Source organism: Scyliorhinus torazame, chromosome 15 (genome assembly GCF_047496885.1).
Source record: "Scyliorhinus torazame isolate Kashiwa2021f chromosome 15, sScyTor2.1, whole genome shotgun sequence".
Lineage (NCBI taxonomy): Eukaryota > Metazoa > Chordata > Chondrichthyes > Carcharhiniformes > Scyliorhinidae > Scyliorhinus > Scyliorhinus torazame.
Genome location: NC_092721.1, coordinates 161278472 through 161293018, shown reverse-complemented (window position 1 = coordinate 161293018; position 14547 = coordinate 161278472). Strand labels below are relative to the sequence as shown.

Sequence of the window (14547 nt, the reverse complement as noted above, 5' to 3'; positions counted from 1 at the left end):
GTGACCGTTCTCCAGCTTGGGTGTGTCTGTGTTTTTCAGTGAGCTGCATCTGAAGTTAAAACCAAGAGCTGTACTGTTGTTCTCTGCTATCCAAAGACTATCTATGGATCATTTGATGAACTCAGAATTGTAAACGGTCTCAGTATTGAATGTAAACCCTGATGTTCTTCTGTCTAAAGGTTGTTAAGTTTTTTGGATGTTAAAAGGACAGCTTAAAGGATTACTTAGTGTTGTATTCTTTGGGGGTTATCTTTGAATTAATGGTTGCTAAGATATTCACTGTTTGTTTTAAAAAGGTTAACTTGAGTTCATTGAATAAACATTGTTTTGTTTTAAAAAAATACTTTTCCATTTCTGCTGTACCACACCTGTAGATTGGGCCGTGTGCTCCCCATATCACAATCTAGTAAAAGTTGTGGGTCAGGTGAACTCCATGATACACTTTGGGGTTCTCTAAACCCTGGCCCATAACAGGTGCAAGAGGCCGGGTGTTTCAGTGGGAACTTCCACAGGCTTGTTCAAATCATATAACATTTATAAAAATATAAAAGATGGGCAGGCGTCCCTTGTTAAGTCGAAACCAGCATCGTAATTCGAAACAGAGTGTCAATTTTTAAACATCGTAACTGCCTTCTGTCGTAACCTGAACGTTATTGAGATTATTATAGCTTTCAATGTCCAATAACCAGTTGTCCTGGTAGGATTAGAATCTGTGTCACCAGGGCATTAGCCTGGACCTCTGGGTCGCTCGTCTTCTGACATTACCAGAATAATCAATAGTGAAAAAAAAACATAAAGTCCCAAGAAATATTGAGGTCTCCTGGTTCTGGCTTCCATATTGACATTCCTAAGCCGATAGGATGGCATCTTCCATCCTCTTATCTGTACAAATTGTCTGGTTGCAGGGGGTGGTGTGAGTGTGTGTGTGTGTGTGGTGGTGCTGTGGTGACCAGCCTGACATCTTGGGAACCTGTCCGGAATTTAGTGGTTAGAAGGGTCTGAGCAGGTGACTGAATGGGTAAGCAGCAAGCCTCAAAAAATAAAGTATATCAGTGGGTGCGTGCAGGCTGGGGGTTAAGAATACACTTTTGACAACCGCAATGCAAAGGCTCAAAAGCTTGCTCTGTATTTTTTCAGCTTTAATTTTGGATGTCAGGAAATCATTAATCTCATATTAAATACTGCTCCTTGCATAGCAAAAGCTGGACAACAGCATCACTGAGGGACATAAACAAGGAAAAATGTTGAACAGGTGCAGACAAATGTACACGTCACTCACATTTCTGACAAAATAGAAATTACGAAATTGTGATTGTAAATTTAAAAAATTATTGCAAATACAGACTATAATTAACAGGTAAGTAAAACAGATGAACTTTTTAAATCTTACCTGGGTTGTGGTGGTTTGAATCTTCTTAATTTCCTTCCCTGCTTCTTTGCCATCATCCGATCTGTCAGTATCAGATACTGTGCTGGCACCATCTAAATTACCAACAGACTTTTTTGAAAACTGTTCTGAACCAATGGGGGTGCCAATCATTTCAGTATATTCCATTACTTTTGGAACAATACCCTCAGACTCAGACAGGATGCTCATTTCTTCCAAATTGGTTGGGATTTTGAAATCCTTATCCTCAATTATAGATTTTGGACTTGTAATGTCCGAATTACTGGTCATATGAGCTAACAGCCCCAGGTCGTCATTAGCACTCATACGTATTTGGTTCTCTGCCACATTTGTAATGGAAAGATTGTCAGCAGTAGGCAGATCAGCCAGTAGTTTTTCCTGTTGGTTTGTTGTTTTTTCAAAGAGAAATGAGGTACGATTAACAGGCTCTTCATCCGTCTCATCCACCAGAGATATCAAGGGGCCACTGTCTCTTTGTTCCCTTTGTTGAGGAATGGAAGTGCTATTAATGTTGTTCTTAAGTTTCTCGACAGCAGAGGTATAAACATTGTCTAAGAGAGATTCTACCTCTACTAGGTTACAATTCTCTGCAACTACCAGTGTCTCAGGTGACAGGTCCAGATCATCAAGTTTTACTTCAGTGGCATCTACCTTCTCAGCTTTGATATCCACCAAGAGATCATGAACCTCCACATGCACTCCAGTTGTTGGTCTGTCTGAACCTGCTGCTCCATTACTGGAATTTCTTGCTTCAACCAGGAGATTTCTAGAATCGCTGTTCACAGGATAGTCAGTTTCACTTTCTGGGCTCTGAGTCTGGGAACCATCTTCAATTTCTCTGATCTCTATGCCTCCTTTGGATCCTACTGCTTGAGCTGAAAGGCCAGAAATTGTGCTGACACTACCCTTTTTTCCTTTTTTGATGTTCTCCTCTTCTTGCCTTTGATACTCTTCATACATCTTGGCTAAGTATTCTTTGTGAGCTTCATAGGTGACCTTCAGAAACAGGCATGTTAGTTAGTGGTTACAGATATCTACAGAACCAAATCATTCAGATCTGTTTTAAAATAAGCTACTTGTGACTGCAAAAGTACAATTAAATCTGAATTGTATACAGTACATTGGTTTTTGCCTCTTATCTACAATAGGCATCAGCTTAAATCATGTTAATTGATAGAAACACATACCAGGTTGGAGTTAAAGAAAAATTGTGAAAAATTTGAAGTCCATCTACATGTAAAATTATTAAGAATCATTATTTTACTTTGTCAGTTTATACATCAGAAATGTAGATCACAACTAAATTGAAATTAAACATTGCCACAAAATAGATTTGTTACACGGTGTGTTCAATGCATGACAAATCTAATTTCATGGGTTGGTCTTCAGTCCAAAATAAATCTATTTCATTTTTAGCACTGTCTTGAAAAAACTTGTAAAAAATGGTCAGTACACTGGTTAGCATAGTAGGAATTAATCTGTATATCATGATCTCCAAGAAATCCTGTGCCTCTGGCCAATGTTTCACCTTTCTACGAGTCTTTTCTTAAGGTGAGGCTACATTATTTTGTAGTATAAGGGTCTGGCACACAAAAGAGTCAACTGGGTCTGAATACAGTACCACCCACACAATGGTGTAAAAGAACACATTACTCGCACATAGCGACCAGTGTAGTGTTAAATTTGATGAAGCTTTAAAATCATTTGATGCTTATTTTAACCTCAGAAGTAACAAAATCCTTGAAAGGGCAAAATTTAATAAACGTGTCCAAGCAGTCAGGAGAACCTGTCGACTACTTTGTTAATGAGCTCTACAGAATGGCTGAAGGTTGAGATTACAGTGGCATGAAATCTGAGCTAATCAGCAATAGAATTCTTGTAGGAGTGCCAGACGAAGCACTCTCAACCATGCTTCAAACAAAGGAAGATCTAACCCTTGAGAAAGCAATTCAGACCATCAGGAATCTGAAATACGTTTACAACACAGATCCACATTAAAGAGAGAAAGCAAACCTTGATACAAAGTAAACCTCATTGTCCAGTTAGGTTAACAGCACAGAAAGTAGACACTCCAGGCCAAAGGAAGCAATACCTAACTGACCAGTAGAGTGGCCATGCCAGCACGATGGAGCAAAGTGCCCCACAGGTGTGGTCAACATCTGGCAATTTCAGCTCAATGCTTTCAATGTAATCAAAGAGGACTCTTTGCGAAACTGTGCAAAGCAAAACACCAAAACACACTAAAGATTCCAAGTTGATTGACGTGGTTGAAACAATGCACTAAGAGGACACACAACCTTGCTTCTTGGTGAGGTCAGAGATTCTGGATTTTTATTCCGGAATGCGGACATCTACTTCATGGCCAACACAGAAAATTTAAATTGAACGAAGCAGCCAGTGCTACGGTCCAATCAGACAAAAAACTCCTGCTGATACACCTCTGGCTCCGAACAACAGCCACACCACTTTGTGGGCCCAGAGGAATCTGACCTCTGGCCACAGGCATGATTCTGGAACCATTTAACATATGGCGGCAAACAGATCTTTGAGCTGATGTATCTCATCCATAACCAGACATTTTCTCACTTGAGCAACGATGCTTGTGTAGCCATCAATATCCGCAAAATGACAACGTTGCCATTATACCCACTGAACTGCAAGAAGGGAAGAGCTCCAACAAGAAAGATTCACTCGACTGGGACTTCAAGTTTATAACTGCCTTCTCTATTGACAGTGCAGGTTTATTCACATTCATGACAGGTACCAGAAGCCTCTCATTGATTGGTCCAGCCAACAACTTAGATGGTGACCACAACATCTCGAGTAGATGACTGGTAAAGAAGAACCAGGAACAAGAACAGCCTTAACCTCCAGATCCATGCCAGTTTGGAGAGATAACCCCGGAGACCACAGACCAGACGCTTCAATCGCAAGCCATCAATGACAGTGCGACAGAAAATGCTAGAACCAAACAGCAGCCAACCACTGATGGCATCAAACCACACTGTCAAACACAAAGATGAGCTTATTCCCAAGTCATACCCTCACAACCGGAAGAGCCATCTTCCATCACAGAGTGCACCATAACAATCTGCTATAGAGACCAAACTACGATAGAGACCATTGTTGTGTTATGTACTCTGGGATAACACAGGCTACAACTGGATGCAGCTTTAACCAAAAGATACTCCAGACCTTTAAGTTAGTTCAATCTGATTTATTGAACCAGTAGCACAGTTAGCACAGTTCTCTATTAGTTCGACTCTCTGCTAACCTAAGTGTGGTTACTCTGTCTGACTGAACCAGACTACCTCTTAGCCATGTGCAGGAGGTGTGATACTGTACATACACCCTGACTCACTCTGTAGATATTCATCAGTAGGAAGAGACGGAGTGTGAGTGCCTCATGCCTTTTATAGTGAGTTACCACCCCTGAGTGTCCTGCCTGCTCATTGGACATGTCCTGTTCTCTGCGTCCATTAGCTGCCTGTCTGTGCCTGTCTGTATATCATTATCTGCATGTCTGCATATCATGACATCTCCCCTTTTTTTAATGTTTTGTTGGCACATGGGAACGTACTTACATGTGGTGGCATAAATTAACATATTTACAAGCGGTGGCATATGTGAACGTATTTACATGTGAAGACAGCTGTCTAATGTGAGAAAACAGAGCATAGCAAACAAAACAAATGTTCATAAGTAGTCTCTGGGGCTTGCGTCTGATCCTTATCGACCACCAGAGAGGTGGTGCTGGGGACGACGGTGCCTTGACAGGCGGGTTGGAAGCCTGGCTGGTGGCCTCGTAGTTCGAGGTATCAGGAGGTGGCAAAACAACGGACAGAAACGGAGAAGAAAGCGGTTGCGGGCAGGCAACGTTGCGCAGTGCCCGTATGTTTTGTCGCACAACAGAACCATCAGCCATACGTGCAACATACGAGCGGGGCGCAGCCTGTCGAACAGCAACAGCTGGAGCAGACCAGCCACCATCCGGTATCTTGATCCTGACAGTGTCTGCCGGGGATAACACGGGCAAACCGGTGGCATGAGCATCATAGCCCTGCTTTTGCTGGTTTTGGAGCTGCTGCACCTTCTGCAGCACCGGGAGGTGATCCAGGTTGGGCAAGCATATGGCTGGAAATGTCGTCCGCAAGTCCCTGTTCATCAGGAGTTGAGCCAGCGACATGCCAGTGGACAGTGGGGTCGCCCTGTACGCAAGCAGCACGAGGTAGATGTCAGAAGCAGAATCCGCGGCCTTGCAGATGAGCTGTTTCACAATGTGTACCCCTTTTTCAACCTTCCCATTGAACTGCGGATAGTGTGGGCTGGAAGTGACATGTTTGAAATGGTATCACTTGGCAAACATAGACCACTCGTGGTTGTTGAAGCACGGGCCATTGTCACTCATGACAGTGAGTGGGATACCATGCCTGGAGAACGTCTCCTTCAGGCCTTGATGACAGTCCAAGATGTGAGGTCTGAGAGCTTCACGACTTCAGGGTAATTGGAGAAATAGTCAATAATCAACACGTAGTCACGACCATTCGCATGAAAGAGGTCGATGCCAACCTTGGACCACGGGGTGGTCTCGATTTCATGCTGCTGGGGCAACTCCTTGCTCTGTGCTGGCTGGAAGCGCTGACAGGTCGCACAGTTGAGGACCATGTTCGAGATGTCCTGGCTAATACCGGGCCAGTAGACAGCCTGCCTGGCTCTGCGTCTGCACTTCCCGACGCTCAGGTGTCCCTCATGGATTTGGCGGAGCACCAAGCTCTGGAAACTGAGTGGAATGACAATCCGGTCCAGCTTGAGGAGGATACCATCAATCACCATCAGGTCGTCCTTTAGATTGTAAAATTGAGGGCACTGCCCTTTCTGCCAGCCATTGGCGAGGGGGTCTTTGGCTGTCTCCTCACGGATACGAACCACCTTCTTATCAGACACCGGGAGGGTGCTAGCACACAGCTGCACCTGTGATTCAATCTGCCGGATGATTTCCAGCGGTCACTAGGCAATGTGATGGAGCGGGACAATGCATCAGCGATGATCAGCTCCTTGCCAAGCATGTACAAAGTCGTACCTTCTGAGTTTGAGGAGGATCCGCTGCAACCGAGGCGTCATGTCGTTCAGATCCTTGTGGATAATGTGGACCAGAGGCCTATGATCCGTCTCGACAGTGAATGTCGGCAGGCCGGAGACATAGTCGTGAAACTTGAGAATGCCAGTGAGAAAACCCAGGCATTCCATCTCGATTTGCGCATACCTTGTTTTGGTGGGCGTCATGGCCCTCAATGCGTAGGCTACCGGTGCCCAGGATGAAGTGTCATTGCGTTAAAGCAGCACCGCACCGATGCCATCCTGGCTCACATCTGTCGAGATTTTCGTCTCCCTGTCTGGGTTGAAAAATGCCAAGACGGGTGCGGTGGTGAGCTTGGCTTTCAGCTCCAGCCACTCTGCCTGATGTGCTGCCTTCCACTCAAAGGCAGTGGACTTTTTCACCGGTTTCGTAGGGCCGTGGTGTGTGAGGCCAGGTTTGGGATGAACTTGCCCAGAAAATTAACCATGCCCAGGAAGCGCAACACTGCCTTCTTGTCTTCAGGGACCTTCATGCCTTCGATGGCCTTGACCTTGTCTGTGTCCAGGCGCACGCCCTGCTGAGAGATCTGGTCACCTAGGAACTGAGTGTCGACATGCCAAAGCGACATTTGGACCTGTTCAGCTTCAGGCCATTGGCATGGACACGGCGGAATACCTGCTGGAGGCGGAAAACATGCTCTTCAGGGGTCGTGGACCATATGATGATGTCGTCCACGTACACATGAACCCCTTCAATGCCCTCCATCATCTGCTCCATGATGCGATGGAAGATCTACGATGCTGAGACAATGCAAAACGGCATGCGATTATAGCAGTATCTGCCAAACGGTGTGTTGAAGGTGCAGAGCCTTCTGCTGGACTCATCCAGCTGGATTTGCCAAAATCCATGTGACGCATCTAACTTGGTGAACAAACGTGCGTGTGCCATCTCACTGGTGAGGTCCTCCCGCTTCGGGATGGGGTAGTGTTCACGCATTATATTCTTTTTTTTTTAAATAATTTGTATTCAGGTTTTTATAGAATATCAGTAACAAAATGAAAAAGGAACCCAACAGGGTGAAGTACAAAACACAGTCCAAGAAAGCAACCCTCCATACCCTCCTCCCCCCTGTACATAAATAATAAATTAACACCCCGACTTAACACAGAGCAAACATAGCAAATATATACACCCCCTCAGACCCCCCCAGTGTAAATAAACAAAAACAACAATAAAATAACCCCCCCCCCCCCCCAGTTGCTGCTGCCATTGACCAATGTCTACCATTCTGCCAGGAAGAACGGTTGCCACCGCCTAAAGAATCCTTGTACCGACCCTCACAAAGAGAATTTCACCCTCTCCAACTTAATAAACCCCGCCATATCGTTGATCCAGGTTTCCACGCTTGGGGGCCTCGCATCCTTCCACTGAAGAAGAATCCTCCGCCGGGCTACCAGGGACGCAAAGGCCAGAATACCGGCCTCTTTCGCCTCCTGCACTCCCGGCTCCTCTGCCACCCCAAATATTGCGAGTCCCCAGCCCAGCTTGACCCTGGAACCTACCACCCTCGACACCGTCCTCGCTGCACCCCTCCAAAATTCCTCCAGCGCTCGGCATGCCCAGAACATATGGGTGTGATTCCCTGTGCTCCCCAAGCACCTGACACACCTGTCCTCACCCCCAAAGAACCGGCTCATCTTTGTCCCGGTCATGTGTGCCCTGTGCAGCACCTTAAACTGTATGAGGCTGAGCCTCGCGTACGAAGATGAAGAGTTCACCCTCCCAAGGGCATCTGCCCACGTCCCTTCCTCGATCTCCTCTCCCAACTCCTCCTCCCACTTACCTTTCACCTCCACCAGCGAGGCCTCCTCCTCCTCCTGCATCACCTGGTAAGTTTCCGAGATCTTCCCCACTCCGACCCAATCCCCCAAGAGCACCCTGCCCTGTACTGTGTGTGGCAGCAGTCTTGGGAATTCCACCACCTGTCACCTGGCAAACGCCCTTACCTGTAAGTACCTGAAGGTGTTCCCGGGGGGGGGGGGGGGGGGGGGAGAGAGCCCATACTTCTCCTCTAGCTCACCCAGGCTCGCGAATTTCCCGTCCACAAACAGGTCTCCCAACCTTCGTATCCATGCCCTGTGCCACCCCGAAAACCCTACATCTGTTCTCCCTGGGACGAACCGGTGGTTCCCCCGTATTGGGGTCCACACCGAGGCCCCAACCTCCCCCCTGTGCCGCCTCCACTGCCCTCAGACTTTGAGGGCAGCCGCCACTACTGGGCTCGTGGTATACCTCCTTGGAGGGAGCGGCAGAGGCGCCGTTGCCAGCGCCCCCAGACTTACACCCACACAAGACGCCGTCTCCAGCCTCTTCCATGCAGCCCCCTCCCCCTCCATCACCCACTTGCGCACCATCGTCGCATTGGCGGCCCAGTAGTACCCACAGAGGTTGGGCAGCGCCAGCCCCCCCTATCTCTACTCCGCTCCAGGAACACCCTTCTCACCCTCGGAGTCCATCGCGCCCACACAAACCCCATTATACTCCTGTTAACCCGCCTGAAAAAAGCCTTCGGGATAAACACGGGGAGGTACTGGAACAGGAACAAAAACCTTGGGAGCACCGTCATTTTGATTGACTGCACCCTACCCGCCAAGGACAGCGGCAACACGTCCCACCTCTTGAACCCCTCCTCCATTTGCTCCATCAGCCTTGTAAAGTTAAGCCTATGCAGGGCCCCCCAGCTCCTGGCCACCTGGACCCCCAAATATCTGAAGCTCCTCTCCGCCCTTTTTAGTGGGAGCTCGCCAATCCCCCTCTCCTGGTCCCCTAGCTGAACTACGAACAGCTCTCTCTTCCCCGATTTCCCTAAGGATCCTCATTACCTCTGGCATTCCTCCCACCGGGTCCGCCACATACAGCAGCAGGTCGTCCGCATAAAGCGACACCCTATGCTCCTCCCCACCCCGCACCAACCCCCTCCAGTTCCTCGACTCCCTCAGTGCCATAGCCAGGGGTTTAATCACCAGTGCGAAGAGCAGGGGGGACAGGGGACACCCCTGCCTCGTCCCTCAGTGCAACCAAAAGTACTCAGACCTCCTCCTGTTCGTGGCCACACTCGCCATCGGGACCTCATACAACAACCTAACCCACCTGACAAACCCCTCCCCAAACCCAAACCTCTTCAGCACCTCCCACAGGTACCCCCACTCTACCCTATCGAAGGCTTTCTCAGCGTCCATCGCCACCACTATCTCCGCCTCCCCCTCACTCGCCGGCATCATGATAACTTTCAGAAGCCTCCGCACATTCGCGTTCAACTGCCTCCCCTTCACGAACCCCGTCTGGTCTTCGTGGATCACCTGTGGCATACAATCCTCAATCCTCGTGGCTAAGACCTTCGCCAGCACCTTGGCATCTACACTTAGCAACGAAATCGGCCTGTAAGACCCACACTGCAGGGGATCCTTGTCCCGCTTCAGGATCAAGGAGATCAGTGCCCGGGACATCGTCGGGGGAAAAGCCCCCCCTTCCCTTGCCTCATTGAAGGTCCTAACTAGCTTAGGTCCATATATTTTTTATAGCATTCGACCGGGAAACCGTCCGGCCCCGGTGCCTTCCCCGCCTGCATGTTCCCTATCCCTTTGGCCAGCTCCTCCAGCCCAATCGGGGCCCCCAATCCCGCCACCCGTCCCTCCTCCACCTTTGGAAACCTCAATTGGTCCTGAAAGCGGCCATCCCTCCCTCCTCCAGTGGGGGCTCGGACCGTTATAATTCCTCATAAAAGTCCCTGAAGACCCCATGGATGCCAACCCCACTCCGCACCACACTGTCATTAACTCCCCAGATCTCCCTAGCTGCGTCCCGCTTCCGAAGCTGATGCGCCAGCATCCGGCTTGCCTTTTCCCCATACTCATAAATCGCTCCCTGGACCTTCCTCCACTGCACTTCCGCCTTCCTGGTAGTCACCAGGTCGAATTTGGCCTGGAGGCTGCGCCTCTTCCTCAACAGTCCTTCCTCAGGCACCTCCGCATACCTCCTATCTACCCTCACCATCTCCCCCACCAGCCTCTCCCTCTGCTCCCTCCTCTCCTTGTGGGCCCTAATGGAGATCAGCTCTCCCCTCACCACCGCCTTCAGCGCCTCCCATACCATCCCCACTCGGACCTCCCCGTTATCGTTGGCCTCCAGGTACCTCTCTATGCTTCTTCGGACCCGCTCACTCAGCTCCTCGTCCGTCAACAGCCCCACCTCCAAGCGCCACAACGGGCGCTGGTCTCTCTCCTCCCCCAGATCTAAGTCCACCCATTGCGGGGCGTGATCCGAAATGGCTATCACCGAGTACTCGGAATCCTCTACTCTCGCTATCAGCACCCTGCTCAACATAAAAAAATCGATCCGGGAATAAGCCTTATGGACATGTGAGAAGAATGAAAATTCCCTAGCCCCCGACCTTGCAAATCTCCAAGGGTCCACCCCTCCCATCTGGTCCATAAACCCCCTCAGCACCTTAGCCGCCGCCGGCTTCCTACCCGTCCTAGACCTGGAGCGATCCAGTGCCGGATCCAACACTGTGTTAAAGTCTCCCCCCATCACCAGGCCCCCCACTTCCAAGTCTGGGATCCGACCCAACATGTGCCGCATGAAACCCGCATCGTCCCAGTTCGGGGCATACACATTGACCAGTACCACCCTCTCTCCCTGCAGCTTACCACTTACCGTTACGTACCTACCGCCATTGTCTGCCACAATGCTCGACGCCTCGAACGACACCTTCTTTCCCAGCAAGATCGCACCCCCCCCCCCCCCCCCCCCCCGCCCCCACCACCTCTGACGCAGCTCCTTTCACAGGCCCAGTCCCCTCACCCCCGACTCGGGCCTCCCACCCCCTCGCAGGACCCCACCTCACTGCCGGCCATCCACCCCTGTCCCATTTGCTTACCCCCCTCCAAGAGCCCCCCCGACCAACCCAACCAAAACAGTGCCCAACCCGCCCTAACCACCCTCACCGAATCAGAAAGAAAAAAACAAGGGCAAAGGACCCCCCCTCAAAAAGTAACATATCCACCGCAATCCCCAAACGCCCATCCCGACCCTCAATCTGTGTCCAACTTCTCGGCCTGAACAAAGGCCCGCGCCTCCTCCAGAGACTCAAAATAATGGTGCCGGTCCTTGTAGGTGACCCACAGTCGCGCTGGCTGCAACACGCCAAACTTCACCCCCTTCCTGTGCAGCACCGCCTTCGCTCGATTGTACCCGGCCCTCCTCTTCGCCACCTCCGCACTCCAGTCCTGGTATATTCGAACCTCCGCGTTCTCCCACCTGCTGCTCTTCTCCTTCTTGGCCCACCTGAGCACACACTCCCGATCAGCGAACCGGTGAAACCGCACCTGTATCGCCCGCGGAGGCTCGTTAGCTTTGGGCCTCCTCGCCAGCACTCTATGGGCCCCTTCCAGCTCCAGGGGACCCTGGAAGGACCCCACTCCCATCAGCCAGTTCAACATGGTGACCACATAGGCCCCCATGTCCGGCCCCTCCAGCCCCTCTGGGAGGCCCAGAATCCGCAAGTTCTCCCGCCGCGACCGATTCTCCATCTCTTCGAACCGCTCCTGCCATTTCTTGTGGAGCGCCTCGTGCGCCTCCACCTTTACCACCAGGCCTAAGATCTCGTCCTCGTTGTTGTCGGAGATCTTTTGTCAGGCCTCGCGGATCGACACCCCCTGGGCCGTTTGTGTCTCCAGCAGCTTATCGATAGAAGCCTTCATCGGCTCAAGCAGGTCCGCTTTAATCTCCCTGAAGCAGCGCTGGATAACCTCCTGTTGCTCCTGCGCCTACTGCATCCACGCTGCCTGGTCCCCGCCCGCCGCCATTTTGCACCTTCTTCGGCTCCACCACCACTTTTTTAGTCGCCCTGCTCCTGGTAACAGCCATATACTGTCGGGGAACTATTGTACTCTCCTTCCCACAGCGGGAAACGTCGAAAAAATGCCGTTGGGGGCCCTGAAAAGAGCCCAAAAGTCAGTTTTTTGCAGGAGCTGCCGAATGTGCGACTTAGCTCCGCACAGACGCAACCGGAAGCCACGCATTATATTCATATTGAGGTCCTTGGGATCAATGCAGATGTGCAGGTGTCTCGAAGGCTTTCTAACACATACCATCGAGCTGACCCAGTCAGTCAGTTTGGTTACCTTGGAAATGATGACCTGTTGCTGAAGATCCTTGAGCTGTGCCTTCAGGCGCTCCCTCAGCGGAGCCAGGATCCGGCGTGGTGCGTGGACCACTGGCTTGGCATCAGGTCGTAGCAGAATCTTGTATCGATATGGCAGTGTGCCCATCCCGTCGAACACATCCGGATACTGAGCGAGAATGTCGTCAATGCCGGCCTGAAGATCCACATTGGAGGAGGTTGTTGTGTAAACCCGCTGCTTGAGGTTCAGCTGCTTGCAGGCATGCGCGCCAAGTAGGGATGCCCTGTCTGTCTTGACAATTTCAAAACGTAACCGTGCATGGGTGCTCCTGTTGAAGACGAGTAGATGGCAGGATCCCAGTGCCGTGATGGCATTTCCGTTGTAGTCCAGGAGCCTGCAGGCTGCTGGAAGGACCTTGGGGAGCTTCTTGATGCGTTTGAAATCTGCCTGAGAGGAGGTTGGCAGAAACACCTGTGTCCAGCTTAAACTGAATGGAGCAGTGGTTGACCTGCATGACCACACGCGATTCGTCCGCAGAATCCACAGCGAGGATGGATTGAATTTGTGAGGAGTTGGATGTGGCATATGCACATTTGGTAATGATGCCCACACAGTAGGCGGAGTCCAGACATTCTTCCTCTGGATCCGTTGTGCTGCCAGGATCAGAATCGTGTAATCAATGTTGCACACTCTGAATGCGCTGTCGTCGGAATTGGGAGCGCTGGCCCCTGACTGGTGGTGCAGACCTGCACAAAGCTGCAGAGTGTCCAGGCTTCCCAGAGTTTAAACATCGCCTGCCTCTTGCAGGGCAGTGTTTCTTTAAGTGGCCGTTGCCGCAGTTCGAGCACATCAGGACGCCGACGTCCTGACGCTCCGCGCGTCGTCGCACATGCGCAGTGCGGGTGACGGCCACTTCGTTATCCCGTTCGCATCGCGCATGCGTGGGGCCCAGGGAAAAGCGCACAAAATGGCCGCTTTCATCAATGCTGAGGCGCTGCATCTGGGAGATGGCCTGCACACTCTCTGCCTCGTGGGGGCAAGTTTCTCATTTTCAGCCAATTTGTACTGGGCATAGCAGTTTTTGGCGTGCTCATGCACTGTGCATGTTTCAATCGCAACTGGCAGGGTCATATGCTTGATTTTCATTAGCTGCTCTCTCAGAGGATCAGAGTGAACTCCAAAAACGATTTGGTCTCTGATCATGGAGTCAGCAATATCACCAAAGTTGCAGGACAGCGCTAGCAGGTGGAGGTTAGTTAAGAAGGAGTTGAAAGATTCATCTTTACCTTGTAGATGCTGTTTAAATATGTAGCGCTTAAAGATTTCATTGGTGTCCACTTCACAGTGACTGTCAAACTTGTCCAGGATGGTCTGAAACTTTGTCTTGTCCTGGCCTTCGGTGAAGTGAAAAGAGTTGAAGAGTTTGATGGCTTGATCACCCGCTGTTGAGAGGGGAAGCGCGATCTTCCTTGCATCAGACGCACCCACGATGTCTGAAGCTTCGATGTACAGCAGAAACGTTTGCTTGAATGTCCGCCAGTTGGCACTGAGATTGCCGGAGGTCCTGAGCTGGTGAGGAGCCTGAATCTTCTCCATGGTGCCGGGATACATTCGCTAGTCGTCACAGAACGGACTGAGGTAAACCACCTAGATTAAGCAGTCTCCTGGTTGCATGTTATGGACTCTGGGATAACACAGGCTGCAACTGGATGCAGCTTTAACCAAAAGATACTCCAGACCTTTAAGTTAGTTCAATCTGATTTATTGAACCAGCACAGTTCTCTATGAGTTCGACTTTCTGCTAACCTAAGTGTGGTTACTCTGACTGACTGAACCAGACTAGCTCGTAGCCACGTGCTGGAGGTGTGGTACTGTAA

General features: G+C 50.3%; 1 protein-coding gene across 1 annotated transcript in view; it reads right to left on the bottom strand.

Moving 5' to 3' along the window:
- Window positions 1–671: 671 nt before the first annotated feature.
- Window positions 672–14547, bottom strand: part of LOC140391333 (neurobeachin-like) — a 382107-nt gene continuing 368231 nt past the window's right edge. The window contains exons 23-24 of the mRNA XM_072475916.1: window positions 1391–2404; window positions 672–755 (exon numbers count right to left, since the gene is read on the bottom strand). Of these exons, the coding sequence (XP_072332017.1) occupies window positions 672–755; window positions 1391–2404 (1098 nt within the window). The remainder of the gene's footprint in view (window positions 756–1390; window positions 2405–14547) is intronic.